The sequence below is a fragment of the Nerophis ophidion genome, linkage group LG26 (assembly GCF_033978795.1).
Source record: "Nerophis ophidion isolate RoL-2023_Sa linkage group LG26, RoL_Noph_v1.0, whole genome shotgun sequence".
NCBI lineage: Eukaryota > Metazoa > Chordata > Actinopteri > Syngnathiformes > Syngnathidae > Nerophis > Nerophis ophidion.
In genome coordinates, this window is record NC_084636.1 from 33,020,755 (window position 1) to 33,045,460 (window position 24,706).

The 24,706-nt window shown below is 29.5% G+C and overlaps 1 protein-coding gene across 1 annotated transcript in view; it reads left to right on the plus strand.

Annotated features, from left to right (window-relative positions):
* Nucleotides 1–24,706, plus strand: part of tmem45a (transmembrane protein 45a) — a 47,489-nt gene that overhangs the window by 15,473 nt on the left and 7,310 nt on the right. Inside the window, exons 2-5 of the mRNA XM_061888878.1 lie at nt 757–961; nt 3,337–3,549; nt 11,047–11,231; nt 11,303–11,445. Coding sequence (XP_061744862.1) covers nt 766–961; nt 3,337–3,549; nt 11,047–11,231; nt 11,303–11,445 — 737 coding nt within the window. The 5' untranslated portion in view covers nt 757–765. The remainder of the gene's footprint in view (nt 1–756; nt 962–3,336; nt 3,550–11,046; nt 11,232–11,302; nt 11,446–24,706) is intronic.

Here is a 24,706-nt window from a genome sequence, read left to right on the forward strand (position 1 = left end):
TGTTGAGACATGCTAACAGTATTTAATCATATACATTATTATGTAGACATGCTAACAGTATTTAATCATATACATTATGTAGACATGCTAACAGTATTTAATCATATACATTATTAAGTAGACATGCTAACAGTATTTATTCATGTACATTATTGTTGAGACATGCAAACAGTATTTAATCATAAACATTATCATGTAGACATGCTAACATTATTTAATTACATACATTATTATGTGGACATGCTAACAGTATTTAATCATATACATTATTATGTATACATGCTAACAGTATTTATTCATGTACATTATTATGTAGAAATGCTAACAGTATTAATCATATACATTATTATGTAGACATGCTAACAGTATTTAATCATATACATTATGTAGACATGCTAACAGTATTTAATCATATACATTATTAAGTAGACATGCTAACAGTATTTATTCATGTACATTATTGTTGAGACATGCTAACAGTATTTAATCATATACATTATTATGTAGACATGCTAACAGTATTTAATAATGTACATTATCATGTAGACATGCTAACAGTATTTAATTATATACATTATTAAGTAGACATGCTAACAGTATTTATTCATGTACATTATTGTTGAGACATGCTAACAGTATTTAATCATATACATTATTATGTAGACATGCTAACAGTATTTATAAATGTAAATTATTACAGTTGTTCCCATTTGCTTACACACAATTTTACTAGCGTGTTCCTTTCCTGGTTCCCAGGTGCTGGTCATGGGGAGCTTTAAGGGCCACGCGCTACCCGGAACCTTCTTCCTGCTGGGCGGGCTCTGGTGGACGGCCAAGTTCTCGCTGTGTCACGCCACTCGCAGGAACAGGAACATCGGCTCCACGCGACTTACGAGCCGGGCGTCACAGCGCCGCCTGGAGGTGGTGGAATGTTCCCTCATCCTCTTCTTCTCCTTTGTGGGTGAGCTTGCACACACTTAGTGTGCATGTCATGCTAACAGTGTTTCATCATATACATTATTTTGACTGTAATGTTAATGTACATGATAGTTTAGACATGCTAACAGTAATGTTAATGTACATGATGGTTCAGACATGCTCACAGTAATGTTAATGTGCATGATGGTTTAGACATGCTAACAGTAATGTTAATGTACATGATGGTTTAGACGTGCTAACCGTAATGTTAATGTACATGATAGTTTAGACATGCTAACTGTAATGTTAATGTACATGGTAGTTTAGACATGCTAACAGTAATTTTAATGTACATGATGGTTTGGACATGCTAACTGTAATGTTAATGTACATGATGGTTTAGACATGCTAACAGTATTGTTAATGTACATGATAGTTTAGACATGCTAACTGTAATGTTAATGTACATGATAGTTTAGACATGCTAACAGTAATTTTAATGTACATGATGGTTTAGACATGCTAACAGTAATGTTAATGTACATGATGGTTTAGACATGCTAACAGTAATGTTAATGTACATGATGGTTTAGACATGCTAACAGTAATGTTAATGTACATGATGGTTTAGACATGCTAACAGTAATGTTAATGTACATGATGGTTTAGACATGCTAACAGTTATGTTAATGTACATGATGGTTTAGACATGCTAACAGTAATGTTAATGTACATGATGGTTTAGACGTGCTAACAGTAATGTTAATGTACATGATGGTTTAGACATGCTAACAGTAATGTTAATGTACATGATGGTTTAGACATGCTAACAGTAATGTTAATGTACATGATGGTTTAGACATGCTAACAGTAATGTTAATGTACATGATGGTTTAGACATGCTAACAGTAATGTTAATGTACATGATGGTTTTGACATGCTAACAGTAATGTTAATGTACATGATGGTTTAGACATGCTAACAGTAATGTTAATGTACATGATGGTTTAGACATGCTAACAGTAATGTTAATGTACATGATAGTTTAGACATGCTAACTGTAATGTTAATGTACATGGTAGTTTAGACATGCTAACAGTTATGTTAATGTACATGATGGTTTAGACATGCTAACAGTAATGTTAATGTACATGATGGTTTAGACATGGTAACAGTAATGTTAATGTACATGATGGTTTAGACATGCTAACAGTAATGTTAATGTACATGATGGTTTAGACATGCTAACAGTAATTTTAATGTACATGATGGTTTAGACATGCTAACAGTAATGTTAATGTACATGATGGTTTAGACATGCTAACAGTAATGTTAATGTACATGATGGTTTAGACATGCTAACAGTTATGTTAATGTACATGATAGTTTAGACATGCTAATTGTAATGTTAATGTACATGATAGTTTAGACATGCTAACAGTAATTTTAATGTACATGATGGTTTAGACATGCTAACAGTAATGTTAATGTACATGATAGTTTAGACATGCTAACTGTAATGTTAATGTACATGATAGTTTAGACATGCTAACAGTACTTTTAATGTACATGATGGTTTAGACATGCTAACAGTTATGTTAATGTGCATGATGGTTTAGACATGCTAACAGTAATGTTAATGTACATGATGGTTTAGACATGCTAACAGTAATGTTAATGTACATGATGGTTTAGATGTGCTAACAGTCATGTTAATGTACATGATGGTTTAGACATGCTAACAGTAATGTTAATGTACATGATGGTTTAGACATGCTAACAGTTATGTTAATGTATATGATGGTTTAGACATGCTGACAGTAATGTTAATGTACATGATGGTTTAGACATGCTAACAGTAATGTTAATGTGCATGATGGTTTAGACATGCTAACAGTAATGTTAATGTACATGATGGTTTAGACATGCTAACTGTAATGTTAATGTACATGATGGTTTAGACATGCTAACAGTAATGTTAATGTACATGATGGTTTAGACATGCTAACAGTAATGTTAATGTACATGATGGTTTAGACATGCTAACAGTTATGTTAATGTACATGATAGTTTAGACATGCTAACTGTAATGTTAATGTACATGATGGTTTAGACATGCTAACAGTAATGTTAATGTACATGATGGTTTAGACATGCTAACAGTAATGTTAATGTACATGATGGTTTAGACATGCTAACAGTTATGTTAATGTACATGATGGTTTAGACATGCTAACAGTAATGTTAATGTACATGATGGTTTAGACATGCTAACAGTAATGTTAATGTACATGATGGTTTAGACATGCTAACAGTAATGTTAATGTACATGATGGTTTAGACATGCTAACAGTAATGTTAATGTACATGATGGTTTAGACATGCTAACAGTAATGTTAATGTACATGATGGTTGAAGGCATCCTGGCAGAGCAGTTCCTGGCAGACGGGCCACGCCTCCAGCTGTACGACTCCTCAGAGAAGCAGTGGAAAGATGTGATGAACTGGCAGCACGCCACCATGTATCTCTTCTTCGGCCTGGCAGGAGGCGTGTCGCTGATGGTGCACACCACGGACGCCATGCCGCTGGCACTGGACAGGCTGATGATGGCGCTGGCCTTCTTCAACGAAGGTGAGACAAGTGGTTACGATGCAAACTTCAGCCAACATTCTTCCATGCTGATCATCTTCCTGAAACAACCTTTCAACTTTTGGCTAACACATTCTCACATTTCAACATTTTTATTCAACACGCCGTTTGGTGGCACTATCTGCAGGGGGGAAAGAGTAGTGCAGCTTTCAATCCCACAGAGGGCGCTGTCTCACAAATACTGTACATACAGTGTACACTGTATGGCAAATAGTAATTCATATAAGACTATTACTTGTGGGTACAGTTTTTAAGTTATCCTAAAATACATTTTCTAAAAAGTGATGTCATCCAGGCCCCTGTTAACTATTAACCTGTTCATTGAACTATTATATTTATGTTATAAACTATTACAGTTTTTATGGCATTAACTAATATAGTTATTATATTATTAACTATTATAGTTGTATGTTATTAACGATGAAGTTGTTATGTTGTAAAATAATATAGCTTTTATGTTAATAACTTTTTATAGTTTTTATATGATTAACTATTATAGTTGTTGTATTATCAACTATTATGGCTTTTATGTTATTAACATTATAATTCTAATTTATTAACTACTATAGTTTTTATGTTAAAATTGATTATAGTTTTATGTTATTAACTATTATAGATTTGTTATAAATGATTATAGTTTTTTGTAATTAACTATTATAGTTTTATTTTATTAACAATATAGTTTTTATGTTAACTATTATAGTTTTGTTATTAACGATTATAGTTTTTGTTATTAACTATTATAGTTTTTATCTTATTAACTATTATAGTTTTTATATTATTAACTATTATAGTTTTATGTTATTAACGATTAAGTCTTTATGTTGTAAAATAATATTGCTTTTATGTTAATAACTTTTTATAGTTTTTATATGATTAACTGCTATAGTTGTAATATTATTAACTATTATGACTTTTATGTTATTAACATTATAATTCTAATTTATTAACTACTATAGTTTTATGTTATTAACTATTATAGTTTTGTTATAAATGATTATAGTTTTTTTTAATTAACTATTGTAGTTTTATTTTATTAACATCATAGTTTTTATATGATTAACTATTATAGTTGTTGTATTACCAACTCTTATGGCTTTTATGTTATTAACATTATAATTCAAATTTTTAACTAATATAGTTTTTATGTTAAAATTTATTATAGATTTTATGTTATTAACTATTATAGTTTTGTTATAAATGATTATAGTTTTTTGTTATTAACTATTGTAGTTTTATTTTTAAAACATTTTAGTTTTTATGTTAACTATTATAGTTTTGTTATTAACGATTATAGTTTTAATAATAATAATAATAATAATGGATTAGATTTATATCGCGCTTTTCTCTTGTTAGATACTCAAAGCGCTCACAGAGAAGTGGGAACCCATCATTTTTTGTTATGAACTATTATAGTTTTTGTTATTAACTATTATAGTTTTTATCTTATTAACTATTATAGTTTTTATATTATTAACTATTATAGTTTTATGTTATTAACGATTAAGTTGTTATGTTGTAAAATAATATCGCTTTTATGTTAATAACTTTTTATAGTTTTTATATGATTAACTGCTATAGTTGTAATATTATCAACTATTATGGCTTTTATGTTATTAACATTATAATTCTAATTTATTAACTACTATAGTTTTTATGTTAAAATTGATTATAGTTTTATGTTATTAACTATTATAGTTTTGTTATAAATGATTATAGTTTTTTGTAATTAACTATTGTAGTTTTATTTTATTAACAATATAGTTTTTATGTTAACTATTATAGTTTTGTTATTAACGATTATAGATTTTTGTCATGAACTATTATAGTTTTTGTTATTAACTATTCTAGTTTTTATATTATTAACTATTATAGCTTTTACATTATTAACTATTATAGTTTTATAATAACTTTTAGTTTTATATTATTAACTATTATAGTTTCATATTATTAACTCATAGTTTTTGTTATTAACAATTATAGTTTTTATATTATTAACAATTATAGTTTTTATGTTATTAACTATTATAATTTTTATATTATTATTATAGTTTTATATTATTAATTATTACAGTTTTTATATTTAATAATTATAGTTTTTATGTTATTAACTATTATGGTTTTTATATTATTAACTATTATATTTTCATCTTATTAACAATTATAGTGTTTATGTTATTAATTATTATAGTTTTTATATTATTAACAATTATAGTTTTTGTTATTAACTATTATATTTTCATCTTATTAACAATTATAGTGTTTATGTTATTAATTATTATAGTTTTTATATTATTAACAATTATAGTTTTTATGTTATGAACGATTATATTTTCGTTATTAACTGAAGTTATGTTATAAACGATTATTGTTTTATGTTAATAATAACACTAAAACACTATATTATACAGTAAAAACACTGTTTATTTTACAGTGAAAAACTTTAACAATAAGAACTGTATATTTTACAGTAAAACATTGTATATTTTATAGTAAATACACAATATTATACAGTAAAAACATTATTTTACAGTAAAACACTATTTTACATTAAAAACACTATATTATACAATTTTAAACTGTATATTTGACAGTAAAAACACTATTTTACAGTTAAACATTATATTGTACAATACAACAATATTTTATACAGTAAAAAACTGTATATTTTTACAGTAAAAACACCATATTATACAATTTAAAACTATTTATTTTACAGTAAAAACACTATATTATACAATTTAATTTCACTATGTAAAGTGCTTTGAGTCAATAGAGAAAAAGCACTATATAAACACATTAAAAACACTATATTATACAATTTTAAACTGTATATTTGACAGTAAAAACACTATTTTAGAGTTAATATTATATTCTACAATAACACAATATTTTATACCGTAAAAATAATTTTATATTTACAGTAAAAAGACTATATTATACAATTTGAAACTATTTATTTGACAGTAAAAACACTATATTATACAATTTAAAACTATTTATTTTACAGTAAAAATGTTATAGATATTATACAATATTATACAATTTCAAATTGTATATTTTACAGTAAAACAATATTTTACAGCAAAACACTATATTTTACAGTCAAACACTGTATATTTTACAGTAAAAACACTATTTTACAGTTAAAACACTATATTATACAGTAAAAAAATATTTTACAGTAAAACACTATTTTACATGAAAAACACTATACTATACAATTTTAAACTGTATATTTGACAGTAAAAACACTATTTTACAGTTAAAACACTATATTATACAGTAAAAAAATATTTTACAGTAAAACACTATTTTACATTAAAAACACTATATTATACAATTTTAAACTGTATATTTGACAGTAAAAACACTATTTTACAGTTAAACATTATATTGTACAATAAAACAATATTTTATACAGTAAAAAACTATATTTTTACAGTAAAAACACCATATTATACAATTTAAAACTATTTATTTTACAGTAAAAACACTATATTATACAATTTAATTTCACTATGTAAAGTGCTTTGAGTCAATAGAGAAAAAGCACTATATAAAAACATTAAAAACACTATTATACAATTTTAAACTATATATTTGACAGTAAAAACACTTTTTTAGAGTTAATATTATATTCTACAAAAACACAATATTTTATACCGTAAAAATAATTATATATTTACAGTGAAAAGACTATATTATACAATTTAAAACTATTTATTTTACAGTAAAACACTATATTATACAATTCAAAACTGTTTTACAGTAAAAATATTATACATATTATACAATATTATACCATTTCAAATTGTATATTTTACAGTAAAACAATATTTTACAGCAAAACACTATATTTTACAGTCAAACACTGTATATTTTACAGTAAAAACACTATTTTACAGTTAAAACACTATATTATACAGTAAAAAAATATTTTACAGTAAAACACTATTTTACATTAAAAACACTGTATTATACAATTTTAAACTGTTTATTTGACAGTAAAAACACTATTTTACAGTTAAACATTATATTGTACAATAAAACAATATTTTATACAGTAAAAATAATTATATATTTACAGTAAAAAGACTATATTATACAATTTGAAACTATTTATTTGACAGTAAAAACACTATATTATACAATTTAAAACTATTTATTTTACAGTAAAAATGTTATAGATATTATACAATATTATACAATTTCAAATTGTAGATTTTACAGTAAAACAATATTTTACAACAAAACACTATTTTACAGTCAAACACTGTATATTTTACAGTAAAAACACTATTTTACAGTTAAAACACTATATTATACAGTAAAAAAAAATATTTTACAGTAAAACACTATTTTACATTAAAAACACTATATTATACAATTTTAAACTGTATATTTGACAGTAAAAACACTATTTTACAGTTAAACATTATATTGTACAATAAAACAATATTTTATACAGTAAAAAACTATATTTTTACAGTAAAAACACCATATTATACAATTTAAAACTATTTATTTTACAGTAAAAACACTATATTATACAATTTAATTTCACTATGTAAAGTGCTTTGAGTCAATAGAGAAAAAGCACTATATAAAAACATTAAAAACACTATTATACAATTTTAAACTATATATTTGACAGTAAAAACACTTTTTTAGAGTTAATATTATATTCTACAAAAACACAATATTTTATACCGTAAAAATAATTATATATTTACAGTGAAAAGACTATATTATACAATTTAAAACTATTTATTTTACAGTAAAACACTATATTATACAATTCAAAACTGTTTTACAGTAAAAATATTATACATATTATACAATATTATACCATTTCAAATTGTATATTTTACAGTAAAACAATATTTTACAGCAAAACACTATATTTTACAGTCAAACACTGTATATTTTACAGTAAAAACACTATTTTACAGTTAAAACACTATATTATACAGTAAAAAAATATTTTACAGTAAAACACTATTTTACATTAAAAACACTGTATTATACAATTTTAAACTGTTTATTTGACAGTAAAAACACTATTTTACAGTTAAACATTATATTGTACAATAAAACAATATTTTATACAGTAAAAATAATTATATATTTACAGTAAAAAGACTATATTATACAATTTGAAACTATTTATTTGACAGTAAAAACACTATATTATACAATTTAAAACTATTTATTTTACAGTAAAAATGTTATAGATATTATACAATATTATACAATTTCAAATTGTAGATTTTACAGTAAAACAATATTTTACAACAAAACACTATTTTACAGTCAAACACTGTATATTTTACAGTAAAAACACTATTTTACAGTTAAAACACTATATTATACAGTAAAAAAAAATATTTTACAGTAAAACACTATTTTACATGAAAAACACTATACTATACAATTTTAAACTGTATATTTGACAGTAAAAACACTATTTTACAGTTAAACATTATATTGTACAATAAAACAATATTTTATACAGTAAAAAACTATATTTTTACAGTAAAAACACCATATTATACAATTTAAAACTATTTATTTTACAGTAAAAACACTATATTATACAATTTAATTTCACTATGTAAAGTGCTTTGAGTCAATAGAGAAAAAGCACTATATAAATACATTAAAAACACTATATTATACAATTTTAAACTGTATATTTGACAGTAAAAACACTATTTTACAGTTATTATATTCTACAATAACACACTTTAGATAGATTAGATTAGATAGTACTTTATTTATTCCGTCAGGAGAGTTCCTTCAGGAAAATTAAAATTTTCAGCACAATCCCATTCAAGTTTAGACAAACATTACAGGGAGACAGAACAGGATCGCTGACGGGTCTGCCGGCTTCCAGCGCCCCTTACAAAAAAGATGAGATAAAGGTAAATAAAATTAAAAAATTAAAAAAATGGGTCTTTGCCTGGGCCCTGGAGAGGAGGTTCTGACTGAGGCCAAGGGAAAAAAACAAATAAATAAATAAAATAAAAAAACAACTCATAACCATGGTACACATCCCTCTTCCATGTGTTCCACTATTTTATACCGTAAAAATAATTATATATTTACAGTAAAAAGACTATATTATACAATTTAAAACTATTTATTTTACGGTGAAAACACTATATTATACAATTTAAAACTATTTATTTTACAGTAAAATATTATACATATTATACAATATTATACAATTTCAAATTGTATATTTTACAGTAAAACACTATATTTTACAGTCAAACACTGTATATTTTACAGTAAAAACACTATTTTACGTTAAAACACTATTATACAGTAAAAAAAATATTTTACTGTAAAACACTATTTTACATTAAAAACACTATATTATACCATTTTAAACTGTATATTTGACAGTAAAATCACTATTTTACAGTTAAACATTATATTCTACAATAAAACAATATTTTATACAGTAAAAAACTGTATATTTTTACAGTAAAAACACCATAGTATACAATTTAAAACTATTTATTTTACAGTAAAAACACTATATTATACAATTTAATTTCACTATGTAAAGCGCTTTGAGTCAATAGAGAAAAAGCACTATATAAATACAATTTTAAACTGTATATTTGACAGTAAAAACACTATTTTAGAGTTAATATTATATTCTACAATAACACAATATTTTATACCGTAAAAATAACTATATATTTACATTAAAAAGACTATATTATACAATTTAAAACTATTTATTTTACAGTGAAAACACTATATTATACAATTTAAAACTATTTATTTGACAGTAAAAATATTATACATATTATACAATATTATACAATTTCAAATTGTATATTTTACAGCAAAACACTATATTTTATAGTCAAACACTGTATATTTTACAGTAAAAACACTATTTTACACTTAAAACTCTGTATTATACAGTAAAAGAAATATCTTAAAGTAAAACACTTTTACATTAAAAACACTATATTATACAATTTTAAACTGTATATTTGACAGTAAAAACACTATTTTACAGTTAAACATTATATTCTACAATAAAACAACGGTATATTTTTACAGTAAAAACACTAGATTATACCATTTAAAACTATTTATTTTACAGTAAAAACACTATATTATACAATTTAATTTCACTATGTAAAGCGCTTTGAGTCCATAGAGAAAAAGCGCTATATAAATACAATTCACTTCACTTCACAATTTCAAATTGTATATTTTACAGTAAAACACAATATTTTACAGTCAAGCTGTATATTTTACAATAAAAACACAATATTTTACAGTCAAACACTGTATATTTTACATTAAAAACACTTAATTATACAATTTAAAACAGTATATTTTACAGTAAAATGAAAAAGTAAGTGTATATATTATTGGCTGCTGCAAGCCCTGATGAAAGCCACCTGGGTCCAGAAGGTGTCCTGATGTTGCCCGTGTTCCTGGCAGGGTTCCTCTTCCTGTACCACCTGCACGGCAGGAAGCTGCTGGACGTGCACCTGCACACACTGCTGCTCCACGCCGTGATGGGCGGAGCCTGCGTGTGCTTCCTGGAGCTCTTCCAGCGAGGCAACGTCCTGCTGGAGCTGCTGCGCTGCGCCCTCACGCTGCTGCAGGGCAGCTGGTTCTGGCAGGTGGGCGGCTGCGTGATGTGTCCGTCGCCGTGGCGACGCCTTGCTGACTCCGCCTTTTCCCTCGCCCTCAGATCGGCTTCGTGCTCTACCCCCCCGGGGGCCCCGCCTGGGACCCCGAGGACCACGGCAACGTGATGTTCCTCACCATGTGCTACTCCTGGCACCTCGCCTTCGCCCTGATGCTTGTGGGCGTGGTCTACTGCGCCGTCGGATGGTGAGACCCCGCCTCATAAACGCCGCGCGTCATCGCCGTGGTTACCGTGCTCTTCTTCTGCTTTGATGGACGCAATGATGTCATCAATGAAGTCTATCTCAGGGGGGGCCCCCAACTGACCAGTCAAAGGACTTAGTTTTCATGTCCATTTTCTTTCAAACATCTAGAAATCGCCGTTTCGGTAGACATTTTGTGCGAATGTTGACGAGCCGAAGCCAAACTGAAACGCTAACAGTTTCCAGGTAGTGTGGAGTAACACAAAGTACGGGAAAATTAGCTAAAAAAAATTAAAAAAACGCTAGCATGCTAACAGCGCGATGCAAACACACTAACAATAACATGGTTACAGTTAGCATTTGTGAAATACCAAAAGATATGAGACTGAAGTGGACGCCTGCTAAAGAACTCAAAGGCCTACTGAAATGAGATTTTCTTATTTAAACGGGGATAGCAGGTCCATTCTATGATCATTTCGCCATATTGCCATATTTTTGCTGAAAGGATTTAGTAGAGAACATTCGCAACTTTTGGTCGCTAATAAAAAAGCCTTGCCTGCACCGGAAGTAGCAGACAATGCGTGTGACGTCACGGGTTGTAGAGCTCCTCACATCTGAACATTGTTTACAATCTTAGCCAGCAGCAGCAAGAGCTATTCGGACCGAGAAAGCGACAATTTCCCCATTAATTTGAGCGAGGATGTAAGATTCGTGGATGAGGAAATTTAGAGTGACGGACTAGAGAAAAAAAAGGCTATTGCATTGGGAGCGATTCAGATGTTTTTAGACACATTTGCTAGGATAATTCTGGGAAATCCCTTATCTTTCTATTGTGTTGCTAGTGTTTTAGTGAGTTTAATAGTACCTGATAGTCGGAGGGGGTGTGTCCACGGATGTTTTGACGCCAGAGTCTCTGAGAGAAGTCAGTACAGCTGCAGCACGATCTCCCGTAAGAGGCGACTTATTTCCACAATTTTCTCACCGAAAACTGCCGGTCGATCCATGTTCGCTTGAACGCTCTGATCACATAGTAAAGCTTCACCTCCGGGAATTTCAAACAAGGAAACACCGTGTGTTTGTGTGGCTAAAGGCTAAAATCTTCCCACCTCCATCTTTCTACGTTGACTTCTCCATTATTAATTGAACAAATTGCAAAAGATTCAGCAGCACAGATGTCCAAAATACTGTGTAATTATGCGATGAAAAGAGAAGACTTTTAGCTGTGTGTGGTGCTGGGCTAATATGTCTCCTCCAACCAATAACGTCACAAGCACGAGTCATCATTCCACGACGTTTTCAACAGGAAACTTCGCGGGAAATTTAAAATTGCAATTTAGTAAACTAAACCGGCCGTATTGGCATGTGTTGCAATGTTAGTATTTCATCATTGATGTATAAACTATCAGACTGCGTGGTCGGTAGTAGTGGGTTTCAGTAGGCCTTTAAAATGCTAGCTATTAAATAATGCTAACTATAAGTTAATGCTAGCTATTAAATAATGCTAGCTATAAGGTAATGTTAGCTATTAACTAATGTTAGCTATTAACTAATTTTTGCCATAAGCTATTGCTAGATATTAACTAATGCTATCCATAAGCTAATGCTAGTTTCTAACTATTGCTAGCTATAAGCCAAAGCTAGCTATTAGCTCATGCTAGCTATTACCTAATTTTTGCTATAAGCTAATGCTAGCTATTAATTAATGCTAGCTATTAACAAATGCTTGCTATAAGCTAATGCTAGCTATTAACAACATTAGCTATAAGCGAATAATAACTATTAACCTATGCCTGCTATTAACTAATGTTCGCTATTAATTAATTTTCGCTATAAGCTAATGCTAGCATTAACTAATGCTAGCTGTTAACAAATAATAGCTATATGCTAATGCTAGCTATTACCTAATTTTGGCTATAAGCTAATGCTAGCTATTAACTAATGCTAGCTATTAACTAATGCTAGCCATAAGCTAATGCTTGATATTAACTAATGCTAGCCATAAGCTAATGCTAGTTTTTAACTATTGCTAGTTATAAGCCGAAGCTAGCTATTAGCTAATGCTAGCTATTAACTAATGATACCTATTAACAAATGCTAGCTAAAAGGTAATGCAAGCTATTAACTAATGCTTCCTATAAGCTAATGCTAATTATTAACAAATGCTAGCTATTAAATAATGCTAACTACAAGCTAATGCTAGCTATTAACTAATGCTAGCTATTAGCTAATGCTGGCTATTAACTAATGCTTGCTACAAGCTAATGCTAGCTATTAACAACATTAGCTATAAGCGAATAATAACTATTAACTTATGCCTGCTATTAACTAATGTTCGCTATTAATTAATTTTCGCTATAAGCTAATGCTAGCATTAACCAATGCTAGCTGTTAAGAAATAATAGCTATATGCTAATGCTAGCTATTACCTAAATTTTGCTATAAGCTAATGCAAGCTATTAACTAATGCTAGCTATTAACTAATGTTAGCTATTAACTAATGCTAGCCATAAGCTAATGCTAGATATTAACTAATGCTAGCCATAAGCTAAGGCTAGTTTCTAACTATTGCTAGCTATAAGCAAAAGCTAGCTATTAACTAATGATACCTATTAACAAATGCTAGCTATAAGGTAATGCTAGCTATTAACTAATGCTTCCTATAAGCTAATGCTAATTATTAACACATGCTAGCTATTAACTAATGCTTCCTATAAGCTAATGCTAGTTATTAACTAATGCTAGCTATTAAATAATCCTAACTACAAGCTAATGCTAGCTATTAACAACATTAGCTATAAGCGAATAATAACTATTAACCTATGCCTGCTATTAACTAATGTTCGCTATTAATTAATTTTCGCTATAAGCTAATGCTAGCATTAACCAATGCTAGCTGTTAAGAAATAATAGCTATATGCTAATGCTAGCTATTACCTAATTTTTGCTATAAGCTAATGCAAGCTATTAACTAATGCTAGCTATTAACTAATGTTAGCTATTAACTAATGCTAGCCATAAGCTAATGCTAGATATTAACTAATGCTAGCCATAAGCTAGGGCTAGTTTCTAACTATTGCTAGCTATAAGCAAAAGCTAGCTATTAACTAATGATACCTATTAACAAATGCTAGCTATAAGGTAATGCTAGCTATTAACTGATGCTTCCTATAAGCTAATGCTAATTATTAACACATGCTAGCTATTAACTAATGCTTCCTATAAGCTAATGCTAGTTATTAACTAATGCTAGCTATTAAATAATCCTAACTACAAGCTAATGCTAGCTATTAACTAATGCTAGCTATTAGCTAATGCTGGCTAGTAACTAATGCTTGCTACAAGCTAATGCTAGCTATTAACAACATTAGCTATAAGCGAATAATAACTATTAACCTATGCCTGCTATTAACTAATGTTCGCTATTAATTAATTTTCGCTATAAGCTAGTGCTAGCATTAACTAATGCTAGCTGTTAACAAATAATAGCTATATGCTAATGCTAGCTATTACCTAATTTTTGCTATAAGCTAATGCTAGCTATTAACTAATGCTAGCCATAAGCTAATGCTTGATATTAACTAATGCTAGCCATAAGCTAATGCTAGTTTTTAACTATTGCTAGTTATAAGCCGAAGCTAGCTATTAGCTAATGCTAGCTACTAACTAATGATACCTATTAACAAATGCTAGCTAAAAGGTAATGCTAGCTATTAACTAATGCTTCCTATAAGCTAATGCTAATTATTAACAAATGCTAGCTATTAACTAATGCTTCCTATAAGCTAATGCTAGTTATTAACTAATGCTAGCTATTAAATAATCCTAACTACAAGCTAATGCTAGCTATTAACTAATGCTAGCTATTAGCTAATGCTGGCTATTAACTAATGCTTGCTACAAGCTAATGCTAGCTATTAACAACATTAGCTATAAGCGAATAATAACTATTAACCTATGCCTGCTATTAACTAATGTTCGCTATTAATTAATTTTCGCTATAAGCTAATGCTAGCATTAACTAATGCTAGCTGTTAACAAATAATAGCTATATACTAATGCTAGCTATTAACTAATGCTAGCTATTAACTAATGCTAGCTATTAACAAATGCTTGCTATAAGCTAGTGCTAGCAAATAACAGCTAGTGTTTTAGTTGTTTCTTAGGGGGTTCTCTGTGACATTTAGTGCGCCAACTAGTGGCGGAGAGGCTCGCAACATGAATGTACAATTTTGTATCGTAGAAAATCTCTAGCTAGCATAGCTAGCATTATTAACTAATGCTAGCTATTAAATAGATTAGATAGTACTTTATTTATAAATAATGCTAACCACAAGCTAATGCTAGCTATTAACTAATGCTAGCTATTAACTAATGCTTGCTACAAGCTAATGCTAGCTATTAACAACATTAGCTATAAGCGAATAATAACTATTAACCTATGCCTGCTATTAACTAATGTTCGCTATTAATTAATTTTCGCTATAAGCTAATGCTAGCATTAACTAATGCTAGCTGTTAACAAATAATAGCTATATGCTAATGCTAGCTATTACCTAATTTTTGCTATAAGTTAATGCTAGCTATAAGCTAATGCTAGCTATTAACAAATGCTTGCTATAAGCTAGTGATAGCAAGTAACAGCTAGTGTTTTAGTTGTTTCTTAGGGGGTTCTCTGTGACATTTAGTGCGCCAACTAGTGGTGGAGAGGCTCGCAACATGAATGTACAATTTTGTATCGTAGAAAATCTCTAGCTAGCATAGCTAGCATTATTAACTAATGCTAGCTATTAAATAATGCTAACTACAAGCTAATGCTAGCTATTAACTAATGCTAGCTATTAACTAATGCTTGCTTCAAGCTAATTCCAGCTATTAACAACATTAGCTATAAGCGAATAATAACCATTAACCTATGCCTGCTATTAACTAATGTTCGCTATTAATTAATTTTCGCTATAAGCTAATGCTAGCATTAACTAATGCTAGCTGTTAACAAATAATAGCTATATGCTAATGCTAGCTATTACCTAATTTTTGCTATAAGCTAATGCTAGCTATTAACTAATGCTACCTATTAACAAATGCTTGCTATAAGCTAATGATAGTTATTAACAACATTAGCTATAAGCGAATAATAACTATTAACCTATGCCTGCTATTAACTAATGTTCGCTATTAATTAATTTTCGCTATAAGCTAATGCTAGCATTAACTAATGCTAGCTGTTAACAAATAATAGCTATATGCTAATGCTAGCTATTACCTAATTTTTGCTATAAGTTAATGCTAGCTATAAGCTAATGCTAGCTATTAACAAATGCTTGCTATAAGCTAGTGATAGCAAGTAACAGCTAGTGTTTTAGTTGTTTCTTAGGGGGTTCTCTGTGACATTTAGTGCGCCAACTAGTGGCGGAGAGGCTCGCAACATGAATGTACAATTTTGTATCGTAGAAAATCTCTAGCTAGCATAGCTAGCATTATTAACTAATGCTAGCTATTAAATAATGCTAACTACAAGCTAATGCTAGCTATTAACTAATGCTAGCTATTAACTAATGTTTGCTTCAAGCTAATGCCAGCTATTAACAACATTAGCTATAAGCGAATAATAACCATTAACCTATGCCTGCTATTAACTAATGTTCGCTATTAATTAATTTTCGCTATAAGCTAATGCTAGCATTAACTAATGCTAGCTGTTAACAAATAATAGCTATATGCTAATGCTAGCTATTACCTAATTTTTGCTATAAGCTAATGCTAGCTATTAACTAATGCTACCTATTAACAAATGCTTGCTATAAGCTAATGATAGTTATTAACAACATTAGCTATAAGCGAATAATAACTATTAACCTATGCCTGCTATTAACTAATGTTCGCTATTAATTAATTTGCGCTATAAGCTAATGCTAGCATTAACTAATGCTAGCTGTTAACAAATAATAGCTATATGCTAATGCTAGCTATTACCTAATTTTTGCTATAAGTTAATGCTAGCTATTAACTAATGCTAGCTATCAACTAATGTTAGATATTAACTAATGCTAGGCATAAGCTAATGCTAGATATTAACTAATGCTAGCCATAAGCTAAGGCTAGTTTCTAACTATTGCTAACTATAAGCAAAAGCTAGCTATTAACTAATGATACCTATTAACAAATGCTAGCTATAAGGTAATGCTAGCTATTAACTAATGCTTCCTATAAGCTAATGCTAATTATTAACAAATGCTAGCTATTAACTAATGCTTCCTATAAGCTAATGCTAGTTATTAACTAATACTAGCTATTAAATAATGCTAACTACAAGCTAATGCTAGCTATTAACAACATTAGCTATAAGCGAATAATAACTATTAACCTATGCTAGTTATTAACTAATGCTAGCTATTAAATAATGCTAACTACAAGCTAATAATAGCATTAACTAATGCTAGCTGTTAACAAATAATATCTATATGCTAATGCTAGCTATTACCTAATTTTTGCTATAAGTTAATGCTAGCTATTAACTAATGCTAGCTATTAAATAATGCTAACTACAAGCTAATGCTAGCTATTAACTAATGCTAGCTATTAACTAATGCTAGCTATTAACTAATGCTTGCTACAAGCTAATGCTAGCTATTAACAACATTAGCTATAAGCGAATAATAACTATTAACCTATGCCTGCTATTAACTAATGTTCGCTATTAATTAATTTTCGCTATAAGCTAATGCTAGCATTAACTAATGCTAGCTGTTAACAAATAATAGCTATATGCTAATGCTAGCTATTACCTACTTTTTGCTATAAGCTAATGCTAGGTATTAACTAATGCTAGCTATTAACAAATGCTTGCTATAAGCTAGTGCTAGCAAGTAACAGCTAGTGTTTTAGTTGTTTCTTAGGGGGTTCTCTGTGACATCCAGTGCGCCAACTAGTGGCGGAGAGGCTCGCAACATGAATGTACAATTTTGTATCGTAGAAAATCTCTAGCTAGCATAGCTAGCATTATTAACTAATGCTAGCTATTAAATAATGCTAACTACAAGCTAATGCTAGCTATTAACTAATGCTTGCTACAAGCTAATGCCAGCTATTAACAACATTAGCTATAAGCGAATAATAACCATTAACCTATGCCTGCTATTAACTAATGTTCGCTATTAATTAATTTTTGCTATAAGCTAATGCTAGCATTAACAAATGCTAGCTGTTAACAAATAATAGCTATATGCTAATGCTAGCTATTACCTAATTTTTGCTGTAAGCTAATGCTAGCTATTAACTAATGCTACCTATTAACAAATGCTTGCTATAAGCTAATGATAGCTATTAACAACATTAGCTATAAGCGAATAATAACTATTAACCTATGCCTGCTATTAACTAATGTTCGCTATTAATTAATTTTCGCTATAAGCTAATGCTAGCATTAACTAATGCTAGCTGTTAACAAATAATAGCTATTAAATAATGCTAACTACAAGCTAATGCTAGCTATTAACTAATGCTAGCTATTAGCTAATGCTAGCTATTAACAAATGCTTGCTATAAGCTAATGATAGCTATTAACAACGTTAGCTATAAGCGAATAATAACTATTAACCTATGCCTGCTATTAACTAATGTTCGCTATTAATTAATTTTCGCTATAAGCTAATGCTAGCATTAACTAATGCTAGCTGTTAACAAATAATAGCTATTAAATAATGCTAACTACAAGCTAATGCTAGCTATTAACTAATGCTAGCTATTAGCTAATGCTAGCTATTAACAAATGCTTGCTATAAGCTAATGATAGCTATTAACAACATTAGCTATAAGCGAATAATAACTATTAACCTATGCCTGCTATTAACTAATGTTCGCTATTAATTAATTTTCGCTATAAGCTAATGCTAGCATTAACTAATACTAGCTGTTAACAAATAATAGCTATATGCTAATGCTAGCTATTACCTAATTTTTGCTATAAGCTAATGCTAGCTATTAACTAATGCTAGCTATTAACTAATGTTAGCTATTAACTAATGCTAGCTATTAACAAATGCTTGCTATAAGCTAGTGCTAGCAAATAACAGCTAGTGTTTTAGTTGTTTCTTAGGGGGTTCTCTGTGACATTTAGTGCGCCAACTAGTGGCGGAGAGGCTCGCAACATGAATGTACAATTTTGTATCGTAGAAAATCTCTAGCTAGCATAGCTAGCATTATTAACTGATGCTAGCTATTAAATAGATTAGATAGTACTTTATTTATAAATAATGCTAACTACAAGCTAATGCTAGCTATTAACTAATGCTAGCTATTAACTAATGCTTGCTACAAGCTAATGCTAGCTATTAACAACATTAGCTATAAGCGAATAATAACTATTAACCTATGCCTGCTATTAACTAATGTTCGCTATTAATTAATTTTCGCTATAAGCTAATGCTAGCATTAACTAATGCTAGCTGTTAACAAATAATAGCTATATGCTAATGCTAGCTATTACCTAATTTTTGCTATAAGTTAATGCTAGCTATAAGCTAATGCTAGCTATTAACAAATGCTTGCTATAAGCTAGTGATAGCAAGTAACAGCTAGTGTTTTAGTTGTTTCTTAGGGGGTTCTCTGTGACATTTAGTGCGCCAACTAGTGGCGGAGAGGCTCGCAACATGAATGTACAATTTTGTATCGTAGAAAATCTCTAGCTAGCATAGCTAGCATTATTAACTAATGCTAGCTATTAAATAATGCTAACTACAAGCTAATGCGAGCTATTAACTAATGCTAGCTATTAACGAATGCTTGCTACAAGCTAATGCTAGCTATTAACAACATTAGCTATAAGCGAATAATAACTATTAACCTATGCCTGCTATTAACTAATGTTCGCTATTAAATAATTTTTGCTATAAGCTAATGCTAGCATTAACTAATGCTAGCTGTTAACAAATAATAGCTATATGCTAATGCTAGCTATTACCTAATTTTGCTATAAGCTAATGCTAGCTATCAACTAATGTTAGCTATTAACTAATGCTAGCCATAAGCTAATGCTAGATATTAACTAATGCTAGCCATAAGCTAAGGCTAGTTTCTAACTATTGCTAGCTATAAAACAAAGCTAGCTATTAGCTAATGCTAGCTATTAACTAATGATACCTATTAACAAATGGTAGCTATAAGGTAATGCTAGCTATTAACTAATGCTTCCTATAAGCTAATGCTAATTATTAACAAATGCTAGCTATTAACTAATGCTTCCTATAAGCTAATGCTGGTTATTAACTAATGCTAGCTATTAAATAATGCTAACTACAAGCTAATGCTAGCTATTAACTAATGCCAGCTATTAGCTAATGCTGGCTATTAACTAATGCTTGCTACAAGCTAATGCTAGCTATTAACAACATTAGCTATAAGCGAATAATAACTATTAACGTATGCCTGCTATTAACTAATGTTAGCTATTAATTAATTTTCGCTTTAAGCTAATGCTAGCATTAACTAATGCTAGCTGTTAACAAAGAATAGCTATATGCTAATGCTAGCTATTACCTAATTTTTGCTATAAGTTAATGCTAGCATTAACTAATGCTAGCTGTTAACAAATAATAGCTATATGCTAATGCTAGCTATTACCTAATTTTTGCTATAAGCTAATGCTAGCTATTAACTAATGCTAGCTATTAACAAATGCTTGCTATAAGCTAGTGCTAGCAAGTAACAGCTAGTGTTTTAGTTGTTTCTTAGGGGGTTCTCTGTGACATTTAGTGCGCCAACTAGTGGCGGAGAGGCTCGCAACATGAATGTACAATTTTGTATCGTAGAAAATCTCTAGCTAGCATAGCTAGCATTATTAACTAATGCTAGCTATTAAATAATGCTAACTACAAGCTAATGCTAGCTATTAACTAATGCTTGCTACAAGCTAATGCCAGCTATTAACAACATTAGCTATAAGCGAATAATAACCATTAACCTATGCCTGCTATTAACTAATGTTCGCTATTAATTAATTTTCGCTATAAGCTAATGCTAGCATTAACAAATGCTAGCTGTTAACAAATAATAGCTATATGCTAATGCTAGCTATTACCTAATTTTTGCTGTAAGCTAATGCTAGCTATTAACTAATGCTACCTATTAACAAATGCTTGCTATAAGCTAATGATAGCTATTAACAACGTTAGCTATAAGCGAATAATAACTATTAACCTATGCCTGCTATTAACTAATGTTCGCTATTAATTAATTTTCGCTATAAGCTAATGCTAGCATTAACTAATGCTAGCTGTTAACAAATAATAGCTATTAAATAATGCTAACTACAAGCTAATGCTAGCTATTAACTAATGCTAGCTATTAGCTAATGCTAGCTATTAACAAATGCTTGCTATAAGCTAATGATAGCTATTAACAACATTAGCTATAAGCGAATAATAACTATTAACCTATGCCTGCTATTAACTAATGTTCGCTATTAATTAATTTTCGCTATAAGCTAATGCTAGCATTAACTAATACTAGCTGTTAACAAATAATAGCTATATGCTAATGCTAGCTATTACCTAATTTTTGCTATAAGCTAATGCTAGCTATTAACTAATGCTAGCTATTAACTAATGTTAGCTATTAACTAATGCTAGCTATTAACAAATGCTTGCTATAAGCTAGTGCTAGCAAATAACAGCTAGTGTTTTAGTTGTTTCTTAGGGGGTTCTCTGTGACATTTAGTGCGCCAACTAGTGGCGGAGAGGCTCGCAACATGAATGTACAATTTTGTATCGTAGAAAATCTCTAGCTAGCATAGCTAGCATTATTAACTGATGCTAGCTATTAAATAGATTAGATAGTACTTTATTTATAAATAATGCTAACTACAAGCTAATGCTAGCTATTAACTAATGCTAGCTATTAACTAATGCTTGCTACAAGCTAATGCTAGCTATTAACAACATTAGCTATAAGCGAATAATAACTATTAACCTATGCCTGCTATTAACTAATGTTCGCTATTAATTAATTTTCGCTATAAGCTAATGCTAGCATTAACTAATGCTAGCTGTTAACAAATAATAGCTATATGCTAATGCTAGCTATTACCTAATTTTTGCTATAAGTTAATGCTAGCTATAAGCTAATGCTAGCTATTAACAAATGCTTGCTATAAGCTAGTGATAGCAAGTAACAGCTAGTGTTTTAGTTGTTTCTTAGGGGGTTCTCTGTGACATTTAGTGCGCCAACTAGTGGCGGAGAGGCTCGCAACATGAATGTACAATTTTGTATCGTAGAAAATCTCTAGCTAGCATAGCTAGCATTATTAACTAATGCTAGCTATTAAATAGATTAGATAGTACTTTATTTATAAATAATGCTAACCACAAGCTAATGCTAGCTATTAACTAATGCTAGCTATTAACTAATGCTTGCTACAAGCTAATGCTAGCTATTAACAACATTAGCTATAAGCGAATAATAACTATTAACCTATGCCTGCTATTAACTAATGTTCGCTATTAATTAATTTTCGCTATAAGCTAATGCTAGCATTAACTAATGCTAGCTGTTAACAAATAATAGCTATATGCTAATGCTAGCTATTACCTAATTTTTGCTATAAGTTAATGCTAGCTATAAGCTAATGCTAGCTATTAACAAATGCTTGCTATAAGCTAGTGATAGCAAGTAACAGCTAGTGTTTTAGTTGTTTCTTAGGGGGTTCTCTGTGACATTTAGTGCGCCAACTAGTGGCGGAGAGGCTCGCAACATGAATGTACAATTTTGTATCGTAGAAAATCTCTAGCTAGCATAGCTAGCATTATTAACTAATGCTAGCTATTAAATAATGCTAACTACAAGCTAATGCTAGCTATTAACTAATGCTAGCTATTAACTAATGCTTGCTTCAAGCTAATGCCAGCTATTAACAACATTAGCTATAAGCGAATAATAACCATTAACCTATGCCTGCTATTAACTAATGTTCGCTATTAATTAATTTTCGCTATAAGCTAATGCTAGCATTAACTAATGCTAGCTGTTAACAAATAATAGCTATATGCTAATGCTAGCTATTACCTAATTTTTGCTATAAGCTAATGCTAGCTATTAACTAATGCTACCTATTAACAAATGCTTGCTATAAGCTAATGATAGTTATTAACAACATTAGCTATAAGCGAATAATAACTATTAACCTATGCCTGCTATTAACTAATGTTCGCTATTAATTAATTTGCGCTATAAGCTAATGCTAGCATTAACTAATGCTAGCTGTTAACAAATAATAGCTATATGCTAATGCTAGCTATTACCTAATTTTTGCTATAAGTTAATGCTAGCTATTAACTAATGCTAGCTATCAACTAATGTTAGATATTAACTAATGCTAGGCATAAGCTAATGCTAGATATTAACTAATGCTAGCCATAAGCTAAGGCTAGTTTCTAACTATTGCTAACTATAAGCAAAAGCTAGCTATTAACTAATGATACCTATTAACAAATGCTAGCTATAAGGTAATGCTAGCTATTAACTAATGCTTCCTATAAGCTAATGCTAATTATTAACAAATGCTAGCTATTAACTAATGCTTCCTATAAGCTAATGCTAGTTATTAACTAATACTAGCTATTAAATAATGCTAACTACAAGCTAATGCTAGCTATTAACAACATTAGCTATAAGCGAATAATAACTATTAACCTATGCTAGTTATTAACTAATGCTAGCTATTAAATAATGCTAACTACAAGCTAATAATAGCATTAACTAATGCTAGCTGTTAACAAATAATATCTATATGCTAATGCTAGCTATTACCTAATTTTTGCTATAAGTTAATGCTAGCTATTAACTAATGCTAGCTATTAAATAATGCTAACTACAAGCTAATGCTAGCTATTAACTAATGCTAGCTATTAACTAATGCTAGCTATTAACTAATGCTTGCTACAAGCTAATGCTAGCTATTAACAACATTAGCTATAAGCGAATAATAACTATTAACCTATGCCTGCTATTAACTAATGTTCGCTATTAATTAATTTTCGCTATAAGCTAATGCTAGCATTAACTAATGCTAGCTGTTAACAAATAATAGCTATATGCTAATGCTAGCTATTACCTACTTTTTGCTATAAGCTAATGCTAGGTATTAACTAATGCTAGCTATTAACAAATGCTTGCTATAAGCTAGTGCTAGCAAGTAACAGCTAGTGTTTTAGTTGTTTCTTAGGGGGTTCTCTGTGACATCCAGTGCGCCAACTAGTGGCGGAGAGGCTCGC